Below are 16,196 nucleotides of genomic sequence, written 5' to 3' on the forward strand. Positions count from 1 at the left end.
ATACCCTCTATCTCTCCATTTTTGCGTACCATCTGTGACCGAAATATCCAGCATCATGTGCTCAAATAGCCATCCATGGGAAGTCGATGAATTCTTCATCTGCCTCGATACACGACTCACAATCATCCCCCGAGTGCAGACGTTTGATGACCACTTTGGCGACCCTCTCATCGTACAAACTACGTGCGTACTGCCAGGTTGGTTCCACGGCCTTAGCACCGTGATGGAAACTCGAATGACAGTCATCTCCCTTCCACACGGCAAGCAGGGTATGTCCATGGATCATGGCGTGCTTCAATCCTCCAAGACCTCCAATCATCTTTGCATCCTCACTTGATTCATAGTAAATGCCGCGGCCTCTGAAAAGCGCATCCTCCCTTTCGTCGTCGGCTTCTGCCTTGAGTCGAATGGGGCTCATGGGCCCGAGGCCAACTTTGTCAAGAGATACAAACTCATCGTTGCCTCTTGCAGCCAGGGACTCAATATATCTGGTAAACTGAGGCTCCTCTGTGACTTTCCAGTTTTCTCCGTCGTCGTGGTGTCCGGTGCAGTCGTGTCGGGTACACAGAGACCATCCATGGCAGTCGTCCATATGGAATGTGTGGAACCGGCGCAAGGCTAGATTCCATACGTGGATGGCTTTCTGAGGACAGGTTTGATTGGCACTCGATTCTTCTTCGGTGTTGTCACAGCGGGTGCAGTGCTTGCCGACTTTGGGGAAAGGGACATATGCCTCTGCGAGATCAAGTTTCTCCAGGTACGGAAATGGATCGCGGTATTCGATGTAGCTTAGGATTCTGTTGCGCATTTCCGGAGGGAGACCACAGCGACGTGCGACCTCGTCAAATGTTTGATGCTGTTGCCGCCCGATGTGGGCTTCAGACTTTTGTCTGGCATCAAGGCAGAACTGGTGCGATCGGCGAAATATATGAAAGCCATTCATGAAGTTCTCATCAGGCAGTTCATCCTCCTGGATTCTGTATTCTAACCAGCCAGTTATAGGACCATCGGAACCCCTGCGCTTCCATTCGAGATTATCCCAGTCTTGCTCACCACAGTCCCACCGGGGCATCGGTCCTGTGTAAAGATTGTATCGCTCAAGTTCGTCTGCATCGTCTTCGTCTGATTCGTCGTCGTCGTCTGATTCGTCTGATTCGTCCGCAGCGTCTGCATCATTTGCATCGTCCGCATCATTTGCATCGTCTGAAGCGAGGTAATAATACTTGATACCTCGGATTCCATCGAGATCCTCAAGCTCTTGTGGAGAAAGTGCAAGTGCTTCGGTCATTTCATAATCATTGACATTAAAACGAGTGAACACCCAGTCGAAACGCTCGCGGAATTGACTGAGCTCCCACATCTTCTTTAACGGCTCAAGGAGTGCATCATCGAGATCCGCGGTGAATCCATGCAAGGGATTGGTCTCTTCGACCAGGGTTTCTTCGTTATAACTCAGACTCAGCCCAGGTTCCTCAAGAAATGCCCCTCCAGTGAAGAGGAGCAACCTCGCGGCGACAAATTCTCCGCAGGAAGGAAGTTTTCGCAGTGCCCGAATAGGTTGTAAGAAGGAACGCCAAGTATCAAGGACGAGCTTATCGGTCGGTCGGGAGTCGTCACCGTCAAAGTGAGCGCTGAGGGCCTTGAACAGTCTGGTGATGTGGTCGTAAATCTTCTTGAGTAGTTTCTTGATAGCCCCGGTCTCGGTGGTGACTGCCGCTTGCTTACTTGTATTGATGATGGCTCTCGTTAAACGCTTGTTTCGCCCTGGAGCGTGGAGGATAATGGTCCACGCCAAGTCGACATCCATACTCATTTTTTGCGGTCGTTGTTATGAAGGAGTGGAAGTTGAGCAAAGTAGCTCTTCGTGCCTTCCAGTTGGGATAGTCGTGGACCTCGATCCTAAATGACAAAGATTTAGGTAATGCAGCCTAGACTTAGGATAACTTTTATTGACTTTATTCAAGGTCTAGGTATTGTTTTCTTGCCTGAGGTCAGGTGTGATCAGTGGTTGGTGGTTGGTGGTTGGTGGTTGGTGACGAGGTAACACAAGGAAGGAGCTTCTGACTCACGGTGGTATGATGTATCCTGTAGCACTGTTTGTCGGGTGCACGCACTGATTTACCACATAACTACCTACCTTAAAAGTCTTTAGATTGGTTACAAAAACATGCAGCTTGCTACCTAGTCTACCGGGAGTCAGACGCACTGGTCTCTGCTAATCTTACTAAATTCTTTATTATCTATTTTAAAATTTTATTATAAGTTTATAAAATTTACATAAAGTTAACTATATAATTATTCCTTTTTTTATAATAATCTTTTCTTTATTTTTATAGTTTTATTATATTTTATTATTCTTATATAAAGAATTTTTAAGACTGGTCAATTCTTCTGCCTCCGTGGGAGCCAGTATACAATCACAGCCAACAGATATTGTTCCAGCGTTTGGTTGCCTTTTGCTCCCTCCAAGCGCGCTTGTTCATATACTACTGCAGAAACAAGGAAGCAGTCAAACAGGCCCAGCGACCGACCCAAGTTACAATCACTGATATGCTGCTCGCCTGACAATTTATAGTACAAGGCTCTTACGAATAACGTTGTTATTAGCTACCTTTACACCAACCATAAGGGGCCATTGCGAGTTCTAAGTTCTCTGTGCTGATTTAAGCTATAGGTCTCAACTGCCGTGACGAATACAAATCTCATCGGTTTCGAATGTCAATTGCACGCCAAAAATAAATAAGACTGCCTGATAAGTAGTGGGTTGGTGGCATGCTTTCTGCTGTTGGGAGCCAGATGTGTCGTTTGCAGTTGCAGCTTGTGGCTGAGAACATATACCAGTACAAAGAACTTGGTTGTCAATACGCTCAACTTTTGATTTCATATTCTGCTAAACCTCTACCAGGATAATAGATAGAATCACTTTGTGGACGCGAGTTTTCACATGATGGCGGTCTTGATGACGTTGTATCGCGCTTGACTGTCAGTTTGCCAGCCCCTTATTGTTGGTCGTACAGACTTGAGACTTCGCAAACGGTTATTCTTCGATGATTTACAGGACTTAACATTTCAATATAGACCACAAATATTACTTCATTACAAACTCTTACATTCCCGGCCCCAATTCAAGTACATCTTCAGCCTGCCGTCCTTTGCAAGTGGTAGTCGGTCCTCTTCAACCGCTCCTTCAATAGAGGCTGGCTACTCTGAAATCATCTTCCAATACGCAGTGGGTGCATGTAGCCTGATGGAACCTAGAGTAACGGTATTCAATGTTAGTCTACCTTATCCAAACGGTTCATGTAGATCCAGACTTACAAAACTTTAAAATCCTCACCAAGTTGACACGCAAGTCATGACAGGAATACAACCTGGCCTCCAGCTGCAAGAGGCCCCCCTTCGGGGTAGAAGAGAGCTCAAGACTTAACATAAAGTGCTGAATAAAGTTAGTAAAGAATCCCCTAAACTTGTACTCACTTACCCAAACTCATGTCATTTAGGGTTAAGATCCTAAGTCTTCTTTCGTCCCTTAGGTTTGGTGTTTTTGGAGCGAATGGTCTCATGGAGATAAGAGGCGGGAGCAACTGGCCCGTCAAAGTGTTCCTTGCCGGGACACCACTCGCATCGCCCAGGCCACGAGTGGAGGTCTATGACCGCCAACTCTGCGGCTCTCTGCACGAGCAAGTTCCGGCCAACAGCCCAGTTGGCGGTTCTCATGTTAATAGTCTTTCCAGCGTCTTGACGGTCTTCATCGTGTCCTTCACTCCATGCCTTCAGCAGCACTCTCCCGTGGAGCATGGTGTCTACTAGGCCACCCAGACCACCTGCCATTATCCAGTCTCGATGGGTTTCAGAGTAGATCATGGGTCCATCATGAAGCTGTTTATATCGAATCTCATCCTCCGCTTTGTTGAGACAAATTTGCTGAGCAGGGCCAAAGCCAACTTGATCCAGGGATATGAACTCATCATTGCCTCGAGCAGCTTCATTTTCAATGAACAGAGTGAAGTCTGGATCTCTGAGGACAGCCCAGCTGTGATCGCTGCCGTCGTGGTGACCCTTACAATCACTACCGTGACTACACAGAGACCATTGGTTGAAGGCATTCTTATGAAAACTGTGGAAGCGTCGCAACGCGAGGTTCCAGATGTGTAGCCCTGTCTGAGGGCACGTGCGCTTGATGACCGAGGTCTCATCCAGATGCTCACACTCAAGACATCTCCCACCGACTGTAGGGAATGGAGTGTAAGCTGCGCCAATGTCGAATTTCTTGAGGTAAGGGAATGGTTCGCGGTCAGTGAGATAAGATGCAATCTCCTTGTGAATCTCTCGCGGGATGCGGTGACGGAGTAAAATCGTGTTCAGGAGTTCTTGTCGTTGTTTACCGAGGTTTCCTTCCGTGATCTGCTGTGCGTCCAGGGAAAACTGCCAAGATCGGCGGAAGACGCAAACCCAATCAGTTATATAATCCCGTCCGTCGTCTAGAAAGTCAATCTCGTAGGAAATGGCAGTTGTGATCGGTTTGGCGTCTCCTTTCATCCTCTGCAAGATAAAATTCGGATCCAAGCCCGTTCCTTTGAGGTTCTTCTCGTCGTCTGGTTCTGAAGAGCAATACTGGTCTCCCTGCAGCCCTTTACTAGAGCGGCGCTGATACTCTTCGAGTGAGAGGCACACGGCGAGTTCAGTATCCAACTGGCTAATCGGTCTATCAATTTGATGGTTTGTGAAAACCCAGTCAAAGTATTCAGTCTGTCCGCTACAGATCCATAACTTGCGCAGGGCGCCAAGGAGAACATCATCAGCCTCTGTGCAAAGCTCATATAGTTCGGCAAGGTTCTCATCCGTTTTGAGCATATCATCATCATCCGTTGTGTCGACTTCATACTATCTGGGGACATTAGGGCGTCTGATGAGTTCTGCGCCGAGAGATAAACACATCCTGGCGCCTGCAAAGTCGGCACCAGGCAGTTTCAGGATAGCTTTGATAGTGTTCAGGAGACCTCGCCATACGTCGTAGAAATAAGCTTCTTTATGTTGCCCGTACTTGGGAAAGACATCACCGTATCTGGCGATATTTCTGTAGATCTTGTCAAGAATGTGTTGCAGCTGGGCCTTGTCGTTGCGCTGGGCCTTGTTGCTGTGCTGTTTCTCTGCTGCAAGCTCTTCGATGAGATCCATGATCTGTTGATTCTCATCAAAGACTGCCTGTACGGCGGGGGGCGGAGCGTCTTCGCGTCCCATGTTTTTAAAAGCTGCAAGTTGAAAATTTGACGATGCTGTGGAATGACTCTGGCACCGAACTTTTGTTTTCCTCAGGCCCGAGCCCACGCACGATATTTCCCCTAGCGTGGGGTCACGTGGTATGATGACAGTCTAGATGAGCTACCGTAAGGAGGGGAGTAAGGCCCTACCTAATAAACAAAATACCTAGGTGAACTTAGGGTGACTTCTTGTAGCGGCATAGGATAAACTTGGGGAAACTTGGGTAAACTCGAGGCGATTTTAGGATATGATAAACTTCGATAAACTTCAATAAACTTCAGGTGACTTTAGGATAACTTATGTTAGTGTAGGATAGTCTGAGGTAAACCCTTTACTTAGGTTGTCCTTGGCCGCTGAAATACGGAGGAGTTATGGTCTCGAGTCTTTTGAGCAGGGCACCAGCACAAAAATGTGATGCAGCAGTACTATCCGTACAACCCAACACGAAGCAAGCATATTACGGAGTACAAGTTCTGCCAAGGAATGTCGTCTGGGTCGTCTAAAGAGGCCCACTGCACTAACGCCTTACGAGATGACGATGTGCACAGTCAATGCGGGCCTATTCGCTACAGCAAACAATCTTCAGAGCCTCAAGTAAGGAGCAAATGCATAACAAAGAAAGGGTATAGTAGATTGGTACGTAGTTGGGCAGTTATAATGAATTCGTGAATCCATGGAGTACAAACAGAACAGTATTGGATAATGATGGAGAAAGTGGACCTCCCCGTGGGTGACAGACAGTCTAGTACCTGACTAGCAAACAGTTTGAAAAACGCCTCCAATGATGGTACAGAATAGAAAAACGCCGAGCCAATGTCAAGCAGAGCTAGCAAATAGTGTTGTTGTAGTGGTTGCATCACTACTGTCGTGGTGGACGTACGTCCAAGTGCCGTGTTGGCTGGTATTATTCGTCCATGGCCATTCACTGCTTAGAACGAGAGCACTTCCATGATATCACCCATTGGGCTTGCTTCTCGCTGCGGTCGACCAAATACAAGCGGTGCCAGTGTATCAACGCCCGAATCCTCCGCCTCGAGGCTCAGTGTAGAATTACTTGATATCGATCGCGATGGGGAAATAGTCTTGTGCGAAGACGACGGCGGTGGAGCCGGCGCAAGATACGCTGAGAGCAGAGCATCTAGATCCGGTCCGCTCGAAAGCGTCGGTAGTACAGGGCGACTAATCCGCCTGTAATGCTTCGTCGTCGGCGCCGCTGTTTTCGGGCGCGCAATCGGTGCAGAGACAGCTCGTTTGCTCGGCGTGCGCGTGAACAATCTAGGGAGTTGCTTAAACGACTTTCGAATCGACGATGATCGCGCAGGTGCAGTCTTGGTCTTGGTCACGCCCGTCGTGGGATGCTCGAAGAAGTCGATGCCGTGGGAGACGGGAATGTTGCTCGAGACGGTATTGTTGAAGTCTTCAAGGAGAGTGTGAATCTGGGCCTCGTCGAGACCGTCCAGCAACTCGAAGAGCTGGTCTACCGACCCGCGGCGGTTGAGCTGAGGCGAATGGGCTGCCATCCTGTAGAGAAGGCAACGCTCTCTCTCATTGAGGAAAAAAAAGAGAGTGAGTGGGGGAGAGGTGAACGATTGGTCAAAGCTACAGGGCGAGAGAAGACATATTGTAAGGAGTCGATGGCGTGCGGGTCCTGGACATGGATGTTTCAGTTGAAATTAAATGAGCCTGCAACGGGTTAGGCCAAATACCAACTCTCCAGGGGGATCTTCAGATACCTCACCAAAACAGATGAATCTGGGGATGTTTGCGACAGAATTATATGCCATTGGTAAAACAATGCCATGAGATGAGACTATTGTTTGCGGTTGGTGTCATGTGCCTTGTTGGAATGTATAAGGCTGCTGAGGGCATTCGCGCTGACGGGGAGATGCATGTCACAGGATCAATTCCGGCGCATTCAGGCACCAAGCCGAGTCTCTATTTTTAGCGAGACTTTTATGCTGGGTTTGTTTACTCGGTCTCATCACATCGTCCGTTGTACAAACTCAATATTGGCATTATACGAGCCAGACTGCTTGAGGCCTCTTGCTCCAGCAGATAAGCCATTTAGTTCCTACAGGCTCATCTCGTACTCGGAGTTCCCAGTAGCCCAGCAAACGCCGTCGCATCTCTTACAGAATCTTAATGAATCAAGACCAGGTTTAAATTGAATAAGCTAACGGTCGTCATTCAAATCTCGATTTCAAGCGTTTCAAGCACGACGGTTATGTGACGAGAGAGAGAGACTGACTCCGAAAAACAAAGTTAGAAGGTCTTGCATCCATCACCTTGACTTGTTGGACAAGTCAATCTCACCACACCGGTCTCAGGCTTTGTTACACAAGCGAAAGAGATCGGCTGATTGCCATTCCATATTTGAATGGCGACACAATCAAGTCAAGACTTGTCCATTTACAAACATTTGGGGTTTTAAGGTGTTGTGATGTCCATTCCCGACATTGACACTTGTTGATATCTCCATCACAAATGTGACAAAAATCTACTACGGAGCTCGAGTACACGATGGATAGTGCAGCAGCCCTTGGACATACCCCGTACATCAATCCTTTCCTCTGTTTCTTTCCTTTTCATCCTTAAACCCTGCAGGGTCATTCTAGTCCCAGGCCGCTATCTTAATAGGAACCATAAGTCAGGTTCTATTTTAGCAACAGGGTACTAGAACGGTAAGTGAAGCAGACTATATATCCAATGTTTCCAAGACGCTCTCAATCCATAGCCACAGTCTCTTATCCGCAACAAAGTTGGAGTTCATTTCGCACATCAGTGAAACCTTTCTTGCAACTACGACTTCGACAGAGATATGCGTTTGACCATTATCATCAACTTTCTGTATTGGCTCGTCTTCTTCCTCTTCAGACTCGCCTTGGCATAACTTGGCAAATTGGGCTTGGCCAGCCTCTTGCATCCTCCTCTCATGGAAGAGCCGAGGAATATTATCTGCATTCTCATTATACACAAGTTCAAACAACGACTTGAAGAGAGTATAGTCTTGTGTGGAAAGCATTCGAACCAGTCGCAAGAAATACCACATCTTGTCAGCTCTCTCCCATTGCTGGGGCCCCAGGACTTGGCCACGGTTGCTAAATCCTGATCTGAACGCTGTCACAAGGGATTGATTCGGCGGTGACAGTGAGCCATTGAGTCCTGGGGTTGAGAGCAACTCTGCTACAGGGCTCGTTGACGCTGAACTCCAGTCAATGATACATGTTATGTTAAAGTCCTCGTCAATAAATATATTGCCTAGGTGAAGGTCTGGGTGACAGAGCACAAATCTTGCTTCCGCTGAGGCAAAGTGAGGGACCATTTCGTTCAAGAACTGACCGGCAATACAGAAGTCAAGTCGATTCTTGTTGCCCTCAACCTTGTCACCAATTGAACAGAAACTTTGCCATCTTTCTACAGCCTTACAGTAGCTTGCCCAATTCGGATATTCGAAAGGATTGGGGATTGGAGCGAAGAAACTGTGGGGAGTAAGTGAAAGCTCCTCCGCATGAGCATTGAATGCCGAAATCAGGGATCGAAGATATTGGCTCTCTTGGTTGAAGGGACCTCGATCTATGCCTTCTAGCTCATCTCTATGTTGCCAAAGGAGAGAGGGACTGAGGCATTCACCAACGCAATAGTTGCCGTTGCTGTCTTGGAATAGCGAGCCAATCTTGTCGAAATGGATATCCAAGAGTTGTAACATAGTGGCTCCTAACTGCGCCATTACCTTTTCTCGATCTCGGTGCGTCATGGGTAGAAGTGGGCGTCTGCTTGTATAACCTTGTATTCGAGACAGCTCAATCCAGTCATAATCCGACAATGGACGGCCACTAGCTTTGCTCATGAGGATGTATGGCACTCCGATTTCATTCCTGCCATCTCCACTGTTGGGCCATATCAGGATCTCGTATTGTTCTATCATTGTGCTTATTCTGGAGTAGCAAAACTTACCTGAACGAAAAGACTTCTGGTACCAGTATCGAACCCCGACCTCTCAGATATTTCAAAGTCGAAGCCTCGCTGATGAGTAACTTAGATGCAGATTCCTCAGTGATGATAGCGCTCGGTCCACAACGAGGCGACCTGAAGACCCATTCGACACCATCCTCGAAAACGACGAAAATGACCCAGTGGGTACTGCCAGCTCTAGGTCTTGTCGACGTATCAATGGTGCATGATTGGCCTCGAAGTCTTGCGGCAAGAGAAATAAGAGCATCAAGATCAAAATTGGCATATGCAAAGACTTTTGGTCGCTTGGCTGTGGTAGACATGATGGTGTAGGTCATGGCTCAAACTGAAGAAGTGTGAAAATCATACGCCTATATTAGATCGGATCAGCTAAAATCCGGCGCCTTCAATTGGTGAACCAAAATCATGCTTGATATGCTGTTGGTCGATGTCTAAAGCTTCAGCGAACCCAACTCTGTTGGTTGTTTCCGTTGACCGCAAACATTTGGATGGCGTATCGTCACCGTTGAGCCTCTGCGACTGGTTCAGAAACTAATTAAACGCTACCAGATATAGCTTTGTATTTAGTGAAAGATATATACGTTCTATGACAACATTCGGGGAACGTTATGCGGGCTTCCTATTTAGGCTGTTCTACTGTCACTTCCACTGCCGAAGGATTTAAGACGCCAAGGATCAGAGCGCCAGCCACGCCAAGACCACTGCATAGCCACTGAAACTAAGCCCATTTGATGACGTTCAAAGCTACAGTCAATTCTCAGAACCCAACCAACAATCACCTTTTCACTATCACCACCTCACAATCGACATGGACGCCAATGACACGAAATTCAGAGGTCTCAAGGCCTGCACAGTCTGTGCTAGTGCAAAGGTCAGATGTGATATGGTACTGGGGCAGAAACGGTGCACAAGGTGAGTTACTCAATATTGGAACTGGAGATAGAGCTAATATTGCTGGCATAGATGTGAGAGACTGAATAAGGAGTGCATTTCTCAGCCGAGAGGGAGTCATAGTCGGAGGAGTCATTCCAAAGGCGGTGCTTATGCTCGAGAGTCTGTATACTCGATCCTGCAAACTCGAAGTTGACTGACTTTCCTAGTGATCTTCTAAGACTAGAATCCAAGTTCGATTCAGTCGCAAACCTCCTATCATCCTCATCAACAACCACTCTCCCTTCAATAACAATAGCAACTCATCCTCGAAAAGCCTCATCAGCTACAAGTTCAACTTCACAAACGCCACCGGAAGCCCAATCACCCATCCACGCACTCTTCTCCTTCCCGTTATCATCTACCTCTCACCGTCTAGCTTACAAAATGCTGGAAACCTATCGTCAAGAAATGATGCCGCTGTTTCCCTTCGTGTGGATAGGTTTGGATGAAACTCCCGAGAAGTTGTTCCAAGAACGACCGATGCTGTACATGGCCATCATGGTGGTTACATGTCAGGAGAATATTGAGATCCAGCAGGAACTTGCGCAGAAGTATCGAGAAGAGATCGGGCGGAGAATATGGACGCTTACGGAGAAGAATCTTCAGCTTCTTCAAGGGATTTTAGTTTTCCTCGCTTGGTATGTCTTTTGTTCGGAGCAAGTACTTGCACATGCTGACAACTGAAGGTACCAAACTCATTGGGTGCTTGGTCTCCAACTCAGCAATCTCATGTACATGGCCATGTCACTAGTCACAGAGCTTGGCCTCGACAAAGAGCCTTCGTCAGGCACCAGGACTGCACCGGGCGTTTTGACTGAAATCACCAAGAAGCAAGAACCTCAGCCCGTGAGAACAAGTGATGAGAGGAGATGCCACTTGGGAGCCTTTTGGTTGAATTCCTTGTAAGCTAGAGCCACGATATATCTTCGAATATGCTAACTAACATGATGCAGACTAAGGATTTGTGTCAAAGACATTGTACCGATGCCCTCACGACCGTCTATCAATAACAGCTGCTCGATTCTTGAAACAGGATTGGAATCTCCCTGGGACACATATCTTGCTCAACTAGTGAGGATACAACTCGTCGCTAGTTCGATCAGTGCAACGCTGTACCAGGATTTGGAAAGAAACGAGGCACAGATCTCGCATACGCTTTTCATGGCAACGTCACATGTGGAGAGACAGGTACAAGATCTCGGAGCGACTCTGCATCAAGAACCCCGTCTTCAAGGTAGTACAACAGCTTGCAACTTCTTCGATACCTGAATCTGACCTTCAGCAGCACCATTGACCATGTCATTCCACCTGCTTCAAGTTTACCTCTACAAGATCGGCATCGACGAACGCCTCCACGAACCAAAAGACCCAACCCTCCTCCCCACCTCAGACCCCTCCCCCCACGCCCTCCGGTGCTCTTATCTTCTCGTATCATGTCTCAACGCCGTCAAAGCCGTAATCGAAAACTTCCTCCTCCTAACATCCCCCACCATCCTCTCCATGCCGTACACCTACTGGATCCAGATGGGACACTGCATAAACATGTTTTCCCGACTGTTGGTTACACATTCCAACCTCTGGGATCCGAACCTCGTCACGGGCATACACGATTTTACATCGACCTTGGAACGGTTGTCGGTTAAGATTGAGGGTGCTATGAGTGAGGGGGCGGGTATGACGCCACCGAGATATCTGCCGTCTATATTCAATCAGATGAGAGGGAAGTTGATTGATATTTGCAGGAAAGTTGGGGAGAGTTCGAAGGCTATGGCGCAGGGATATGTTGGTACGCCAACGGCGCCGGAGAGTTTTGACACGGGGAATATGATTATGGATGAAGAGACTGAAGCCTTGCTGTTTAGTTTTCTGGGCGACGGAGACTTCTTATGAACATCGGGCGCATCCCAAGCTGAGGCGGCATACCAAGCAAGTGAGAAAGGCATCATCAATGATGATAGATTCAATCTCATTGGAACAGCTCTGTTGAACCCTTGAGCTTTTGAGCTGTAGTGCTTATGAGATCGGCCCAAACTATCTCAACAATCTCACTGCCGAACATCCCGGCTACAGCTTCCCAGTCATTCGTATGGACGGAAACCTACATGACGAAATATCGTAGGATTCATTTTCTTGATAAGCAATCAGCCCAAATGGCGCAGTACCCAATCATATCTCCCAGTTTTTTTTTTGGGCGTCATATTGTGGCAGAGAAATGTTGTTGATATGAATACGAGACATTCCCATCGTCGGTGGCTTTTTTGCCGAGGTTATCAACCCCATCCATCCCTTCAAAAATTCCAAGCTATCAACTTCAACCTGATCAAACATGAAAATGTTCAGCGCTTTGTTTACAGGCCTTTACGGCAGCCTTTTGGCACATGCGTATCCCATTGATCTCCCTACCAAGTTCTCGAGACTTGTCGTCTTTGGTGATAGTTTCAGCGATAACGGGAATGGGTCTTGGGTCGTGAGCAATGGGACTTGGCCTGTTGATCCAGCATACTATCACCATTCTTTCTCGTGAGTTTTCTTGCCCTCAATTAAGATTGCACACTAATTCTCGACAGGAATGGACCTAAATGGAATGATGTAGTGGCTAAGCAGCTGGGTCTTGAGCTCATCAACCTCGCGACTGGTGGAGCCACGACGAACAACGATTTCGTCGCTGGAGGTACAGGTGCTGAGTCTACAATTCCTGTGCCTTCAGCTGCAGATCAAGTTCTGTCGTTTCTATCGTGGGATAAACCCCAGGCAGGTGATATCTTTGTTCACTGGCTTGGTGCCAATGACATTCTTTTCAACACAAGTATTACTGGAAGCCAGGTCACGAGCTTGATCAACGAGAACGTTAACAGACTATTTCAAGCCGGTAAGGCCTCCCTTTCAAACTCAAGTTTCAAATTCTGATTCAATACAGGTGCAAAAACTATCATACTAGCAAATTATCTCAACGCAACGACCTTTCCAGCAACGTACAACTCTTCAGCCTACAACGTCCCCAGCGTGCAAGACTACGTCCCCGCGTTGACAAAGGGCCTCGAGCAAATCGCTGCAGGATACTCAGCATACGCCAAGACAGCGGTGATTAATGTGCAGGAACTTTTCAACGACATGTTTTCGGACCCCGAGGCGTACGGGTTCGATGAGGACTATGTTAATCCTCCGACTGCATGTCTCACAGGCGTTTATACGAGCGAGGGTGTTCCACGACATTTGTGCAGTGATCCCGAGAAGCATATCTTCTTCGATTCATATCACCCCGTTAAAGAGGTACATGCTTTAGTAGCAAAGTTGTTTGTGGAGAGTATCGAAGGGTTCTCGGCTTGATCTTGTAGGTCAGGCCGTAGGATAAGGTGTGTGATGTAAGCATCAGCTATCAGGTCTATCAACTCAAAATAATAACTTTATAAACACACTTCAGTTAATATCCTAACTTCCCACATAATGACAAGATAAACTTTCAACTTCTCATCTGATCAGCATGTGGTAGGTAGGGCAAGACTTAAGAAGATTGAAGATTTAGGGCCTGCATCCTAAGCGGCAAAAGAGCTAAAGTAAACGCCTTATCACACAAGGAAACACTGCACCAAATGTACCAAAAGAACAAAGAGTCCTACACTTAGGACCTAAGGGTCACCTCGCGTGGTCATCGTCAAGACATAACCGGTTTGGAGATTGACAGACTTTGACATTCACCTTCCAACAACAATCCGTGCCTGAAGAAAGACCTCGAGGTCAACGAAGCCACCGAGACTGAAGAAGGCTTAGGAAGGCTACAGTCACAGCTGGTTATTTTTCGTGGGAGCAGGGGGATTTTATAGCGAAAAGGTTACCTCTGGAGATGCCGCTCAAGTAGTGTTGATCTTCCTAATAGTTGGTATAAAAAAGGAAGCACTTGGGTACATCTAGCCTCAGCTTAGGGGCTCCTTGCTAAGTTTGTTTTAGCATCCTCTTTCTAGGTCTTGAGTTTTCTGGCTGCCGGAAGGGGCCCTTCCCTGGCCCTCCTCCTTGATATTGTCAAGCTTGTGCGTATCGATCATGGGAGCGTCGCGAGGTCCCGCCGACTTACTTGTCGAGTATCAGCACACATTATCATTAACAACAAGTCTTAGTCACTTACGAGCCGAGAAGTCGTACCGAGAGGAGATGCCGATCGTACCGGATTCCCCTTGGCGTTCCAGTCAACCTTCTTGAAGACAGGCTCGGGGCTATGGCACTCGGAACGAACCGAACCCAGTGGAGATACCCTTCGCAACTGGTCGGCCCCGTTTCCATCACCACTCCAGTTGACCTTTTCGAAGGTGGGTGAGGCAGTGTGGTCGTCCCTGGGCCTATTTCTATGCGTGATAGCATGAGATCTCATCGGTCCATGCTCATAGAGGGGGCCTCTACCGGGAATACCGGCTCTGAGGGCATCCGCACCCTTTCGCTCGATGTATTGGCCCCCTGCGTTGTTGAACACAAAATTGGTGTGGCGGTACTTCCATGCATTCTGGCCGCGAAGATGTTGTTCCTCGCTTTTGAAAAAGCACATCTTGAAGAGTGTAGTTAAGGTCTGTGACTGAGAGACAGAACTGAGATGGCGTGAGAAAGAAAGGAGATCGATCAGTGGTGATTTGTGTTGTTGTGATGAGGTTATGTGGAGAAGAGGATTTGGGACGAGGTGTAGCCTTTGTAGACGATAACTGGGAAGGGGGGCCTACTGTGATTAGGTACCTCCTCACTCGAGAGGCGACGGATTGCAATGTCAAAACGTTGATATGCCAACAGGATTTCACAGTGCACAAGGTTAGTTGATATCTTCAGGACAACACAGACCCATCACTCATGCATTGTAATAAAAGTCGTTATTTCGCAAACATGGGTCCACTCAAGAGGTATTGTCTGTGGTTGGACCAATGCAGATCTAGGAAGCGTTTCTTTAATTGGCGATAGCAATCATGAGTAGCCTCCAGGATTGACTCCTCACTGATGCTCACTCATTATAATTCCGGTCAGAGGAGACGACACGCTGTATCGTGTTTCTCTGAGGGGAAGATTCATGCGATCAACTTCAAGACTGCGGTGACGATAGGAGATTTGAGCAATAGCCCCTCAATTCGTAGTATCCTTCCTCGGTCTCCCGAACCTAACGCTTGTCGTACAGCTTTAGGAGGAGCTACAAGGTGAAAGAATACAGGGCCAATGATGAAGCAAGATGGCCGTGGTAACCAAACACGCCTGGTTTGTTGACGGGGAAGTTGCTTCAAGACAAAAAGCCCATGGGTCCCGCCCTCCACCTCCTTTCCCTCTTTCACATGTTTCTTTTCTCTTCTTACAATACATTTCTTACGAATCCCCTAACCCGAAATTCCTCACCATGTGCTGTGGCAGCTCCAAAGACGTGAAGCCGGCAGCAGAGCGAGGTCCTTCAAGCATGGGGATATACCGCAACAGCTACCTCCCCATGAAGCCGAAGGAGGCTGCAGAGGACAGGTTTCAAAGGGACATGTACCAGGCGCCAATGTGGCATAAGAAGATGACGAGCCAGCGGAACATCCAGGGCCTCGAGTAAGCACTGTCGTGACTTTCACTTCACCTTATCGGAGAGTTGAGTTGGCTAACCGTATCCAAATGTAGGCAGTTCAAGGGATTTCCTCTGCCCGGCGAGAAGCGCGCTTCAAGTCCAGCAAGCTCAGGACGCTCGTCCCCAGTCGAGACAATTTCAAGCAAAGCCCGTGCCTCAGCAAGTCACTACCCAAATGTACCGCTCGGAGACAGGCGACCTTCCATAGGGCGCTTCAACGGGACCCCAGCCTACGGATGGATGGGGGAGCGAGAGAGGGATCACTCCCCCCCAACATCCATATCAACAATCGATCCTAGAGAGGAGAGCAAAGAGAAGACTTCCCATTCATCCATAACGGTAGACCTAGGATGTAGGGAAAAGGTCGAAGTCGTGGGCGAGTCATAGACTCTGTCAGTTGAGCTTCTTAAAGCTCTTCAGCTGGTTAGGCGACTCTTTAACAAGTCTATCTTAGCACCCTCTT

The 16,196-nt window shown here is 47.9% G+C and overlaps 7 protein-coding genes across 7 annotated transcripts; 2 read left to right on the forward strand and 5 right to left on the reverse strand.

Moving 5' to 3' along the window:
- Window positions 1-61: 61 nt before the first annotated feature.
- Window positions 62-1,813, reverse strand: FSUBG_2016 (uncharacterized protein; the record flags this gene model as incomplete). Its single annotated transcript, XM_036679745.1, has 1 exon — window positions 62-1,813. The coding sequence occupies one exon, from the start codon at window positions 1,811-1,813 to the stop codon at window positions 62-64; it is 1,752 nt and encodes a 583-aa protein (XP_036542292.1).
- Window positions 1,814-3,510: 1,697 nt separating this feature from the next.
- Window positions 3,511-5,241, reverse strand: FSUBG_2017 (uncharacterized protein; the record flags this gene model as incomplete). The annotated part of the gene is made up of 2 exons (XM_036679746.1): window positions 3,511-4,884; window positions 5,011-5,241. The coding sequence occupies 2 exons, from the start codon at window positions 5,239-5,241 to the stop codon at window positions 3,511-3,513; spliced, it is 1,605 nt and encodes a 534-aa protein (XP_036542293.1).
- Window positions 5,242-6,191: 950 nt separating this feature from the next.
- Window positions 6,192-6,782, reverse strand: FSUBG_2018 (uncharacterized protein; the record flags this gene model as incomplete). The annotated part of the gene is made up of 1 exon (XM_036679747.1): window positions 6,192-6,782. The coding sequence occupies one exon, from the start codon at window positions 6,780-6,782 to the stop codon at window positions 6,192-6,194; it is 591 nt and encodes a 196-aa protein (XP_036542294.1).
- Window positions 6,783-7,957: 1,175 nt separating this feature from the next.
- On the reverse strand, window positions 7,958-9,536 carry FSUBG_2019 (RNase H domain protein; the record flags this gene model as incomplete). Its single annotated transcript, XM_036679748.1, has 2 exons — window positions 7,958-9,149; window positions 9,217-9,536. The coding sequence occupies 2 exons, from the start codon at window positions 9,534-9,536 to the stop codon at window positions 7,958-7,960; spliced, it is 1,512 nt and encodes a 503-aa protein (XP_036542295.1).
- Window positions 9,537-10,551: 1,015 nt separating this feature from the next.
- FSUBG_2020 (cercosporin resistance) lies at window positions 10,552-13,494 on the forward strand (the record flags this gene model as incomplete). Its single annotated transcript, XM_036679750.1, has 7 exons — window positions 10,552-10,805; window positions 10,854-11,069; window positions 11,121-11,401; window positions 11,453-11,839; window positions 12,522-12,687; window positions 12,735-13,036; window positions 13,085-13,494. 7 exons carry the CDS (start codon window positions 10,552-10,554, stop codon window positions 13,492-13,494), a joined length of 2,016 nt encoding a protein of 671 aa, XP_036542296.1.
- A 614-nt stretch (window positions 13,495-14,108) lies between these two features.
- Window positions 14,109-14,701, reverse strand: FSUBG_2021 (uncharacterized protein; the record flags this gene model as incomplete). The annotated part of the gene is made up of 2 exons (XM_036679751.1): window positions 14,109-14,231; window positions 14,288-14,701. 2 exons carry the CDS (start codon window positions 14,699-14,701, stop codon window positions 14,109-14,111), a joined length of 537 nt encoding a protein of 178 aa, XP_036542297.1.
- An 825-nt stretch (window positions 14,702-15,526) lies between these two features.
- On the forward strand, window positions 15,527-16,120 carry FSUBG_2022 (uncharacterized protein; the record flags this gene model as incomplete). The annotated part of the gene is made up of 2 exons (XM_036679752.1): window positions 15,527-15,717; window positions 15,787-16,120. 2 exons carry the CDS (start codon window positions 15,527-15,529, stop codon window positions 16,118-16,120), a joined length of 525 nt encoding a protein of 174 aa, XP_036542298.1.
- Between the last annotated feature and the right edge of the window lie 76 nt (window positions 16,121-16,196).

The sequence above is a fragment of the Fusarium subglutinans genome (genome assembly GCF_013396075.1).
Source record: "Fusarium subglutinans strain NRRL 66333 chromosome Unknown NRRL66333_c0000018, whole genome shotgun sequence".
Lineage (NCBI taxonomy): Eukaryota > Fungi > Ascomycota > Sordariomycetes > Hypocreales > Nectriaceae > Fusarium > Fusarium subglutinans.